This window comes from Cynoglossus semilaevis, chromosome 20 (genome assembly GCF_000523025.1).
Source record: "Cynoglossus semilaevis isolate Cse_v1.0 chromosome 20, Cse_v1.0, whole genome shotgun sequence".
In the NCBI taxonomy this organism is placed as follows: domain Eukaryota; kingdom Metazoa; phylum Chordata; class Actinopteri; order Pleuronectiformes; family Cynoglossidae; genus Cynoglossus; species Cynoglossus semilaevis.
Window position 1 is genome coordinate 14,005,188 of NC_024326.1, and position 2,376 is coordinate 14,007,563.

The 2,376-nt window shown below is 43.8% G+C and overlaps 1 protein-coding gene across 1 annotated transcript in view; it reads right to left on the reverse strand.

The window, feature by feature from the left end:
• pard3ab (par-3 family cell polarity regulator alpha, b) overlaps positions 1-2,376 on the reverse strand; it is a 67,509-nt gene that overhangs the window by 20,384 nt on the left and 44,749 nt on the right. The window contains exon 22 of the mRNA XM_025052580.1: positions 1,144-1,272. Coding sequence (XP_024908348.1) covers positions 1,144-1,272 — 129 coding nt within the window. The remainder of the gene's footprint in view (positions 1-1,143; positions 1,273-2,376) is intronic.

A 2,376-nucleotide genomic window follows, 5' to 3' on the forward strand; every position in this document is an offset into this window, starting at 1 on the left:
CCACCCTTGATGATGGATAAATTAATAACGAAGAAGCTCACATTGCCCAGATTGGCGTTGCCGGGCTCCCACCCTGGAACCAGGCCCAGGGTTGGGCCCAGCCCCAAAAAAGCCCGCCTTCCAGTCGGCCCACCACCCCAGAACGGTCCACAAGGGTAAGGTGCCATCTGATTTGGGTGGCGGTTGTGGGTGGGGACCCTGACGCCCCAAATCCCTGGACAACCACTCTGGCTATGGGACATGGAATGTCACCTTGCTGGGGGAGTAGAGCTTGAGCTTGTGCGGTAGGTTGAGCGATACCGACTACATATAGTCAGGCTCACCTCCACGCACAGCCTGGGCTCTGGGACCCAACTCCTTGAGAGAAGCTGGATTCTCTTATATTCTATATGTTATTTTACCTATGAATATCTAGTCACTCGCTTCAATAAAGAAATCCAAACTTTGTTGTTTGTTGTCCTTCAACATAAGAACACTTGAACGTTAGAGCTAACAGCTCTTTGAACCAGACCACGGTCATCAATAAGATCTGTTGCTCGATAGTTGACGATGAGGAACTCATTTGTTCGTCACCTCACTGGGAAATTTGTTAAGAGAAAGAAAAGAATAAATAATGAGGAGTAAGAAGAAGAAGTTGCTGGAACAGGCTAGCACTGTGAAGCAGCATCTAAAGATGCTAATGCTAACAACACGTCATGTTGACATTCCAACTGCAGGAAGTGAGATATCCAAGTCTATGTCATCTACCTTCATGAACAAGAAGACTGACTGTGGTCTGTGATGACGGTCCACTGACAGAACAACATTGTCCAGCTGTAAATCAACAAACTAAGACTGAATCTGGACTTTGGACCAAACTCTGCCCTGAGCACTGACACAGTGAATCAGTCTCTGTCATAGTTTCAACAACAGCCAATGGTCAATGTTTAAACCTGTGCTATAAAGTGCATTGAATGGTTATCAAGATAAGGCCCACACTATCAAACGGTGGAAAACTGTGGCCAAAAGTCAAAGTGTCCCCACATTGAATGGACTTTTACAAAATATGTCCTCACAATCACTAGCTCACCAGGAACAAAAACAAGTTTGAGAACCACCACTCTAAAGCCCTAGCATCTTAGGTCCACGCAGCAGAAGGCTTACCTCTCTTGCTCCATCCTCATCTTCATTGTCTCCTCCTCGGAAACCTGCGTCTCCTCCGACCTCCATTTGCTGGATCCTTTTCGATCCATCTTTTCCCCCAGGCGTTCATCTTTCCGGTGTTTCCCAAATCTGCGTTGGAAAGACATCAGTTCTTCATTAGCACATTTAGTGTCAGTGGATGTATGAGAGAAGAAGTGAAGAGTTGTTGTAGCTATGGAACCGAAGTACTTCTGACCTGTCGGAAATAAATACACACACACACACACATATATATATATATTAAATTTACACAGTCAACCAGCCCTGTTGATGGCAGAAAATGTAGAAATGTGTCAGTAAACTTAAGGACCTCCGTTTAATTAGGTAGACATGTATCCAAGTCAACAAAGAAAAGAAGTGTCTGGGGTCAGTGACGTGACGTGAGGTTCATGGCTGCTGAGACACTGACTCGTCCGCCGGCCGATTTTCAAATGTAAAAACCAAAAAGAGCTTATTTCACTATTAATCCAACAGCACTACCTGGTAATGGTTTATATCTATCAGAATTCCTCTTTCAATGACACTGACACCAACACAAACATATACACAGGAACATAATTGTCCTTGAAAGAACGTTTCTTTATACAAATGGATAGAGCACCTTCGTGTGTCTAAGAAATTCATATTTACTATAAACAAATTAAAGTATAGAGATGAGTGCAGCACAAATTTAATTTTGAAAAAAAAAGTCAGTTAGTTTTTAAACTTTAAATTCTGGCGCTTTAATCAAAGGTTGTCTATCAAAATGATAAGAATCTCTCGTTTTTTCCTCACCTTAGCACTGTGGATGCTAATGTTTAGTGTCCGTTGCTCATCCAATGACAAATGTCCTGTAAGAAACCGCCATCTTACAGGACAGACACACAGGCTCCATTTGAAAAGAACGACTCTTCTGCCCCGTAGTTTGAAGCTAACATTTTAGCTCCCGCGTTAGCCTCCGTCACTTATCACCTTCTGTTTAGACAGGAAGTCCAGTTTTGAGAAATGTTTCCGTCTTGAAATACTATCCATAGTCAGTCGAATTAGGCAGAGCATAAAAACCGCTGTTCTTCACCGACTACTGGCTCCAGTTTGGCGCCGACTTTCAATTGCCTGTTGACGCTGGCTGGAGAGCAACTGTCAGTTCACGTACGACCCCCTTGAGGTAAAGCAGAGTACTGCCTGCCACCCCTGCTGACTTTTCTCTGCACTTTC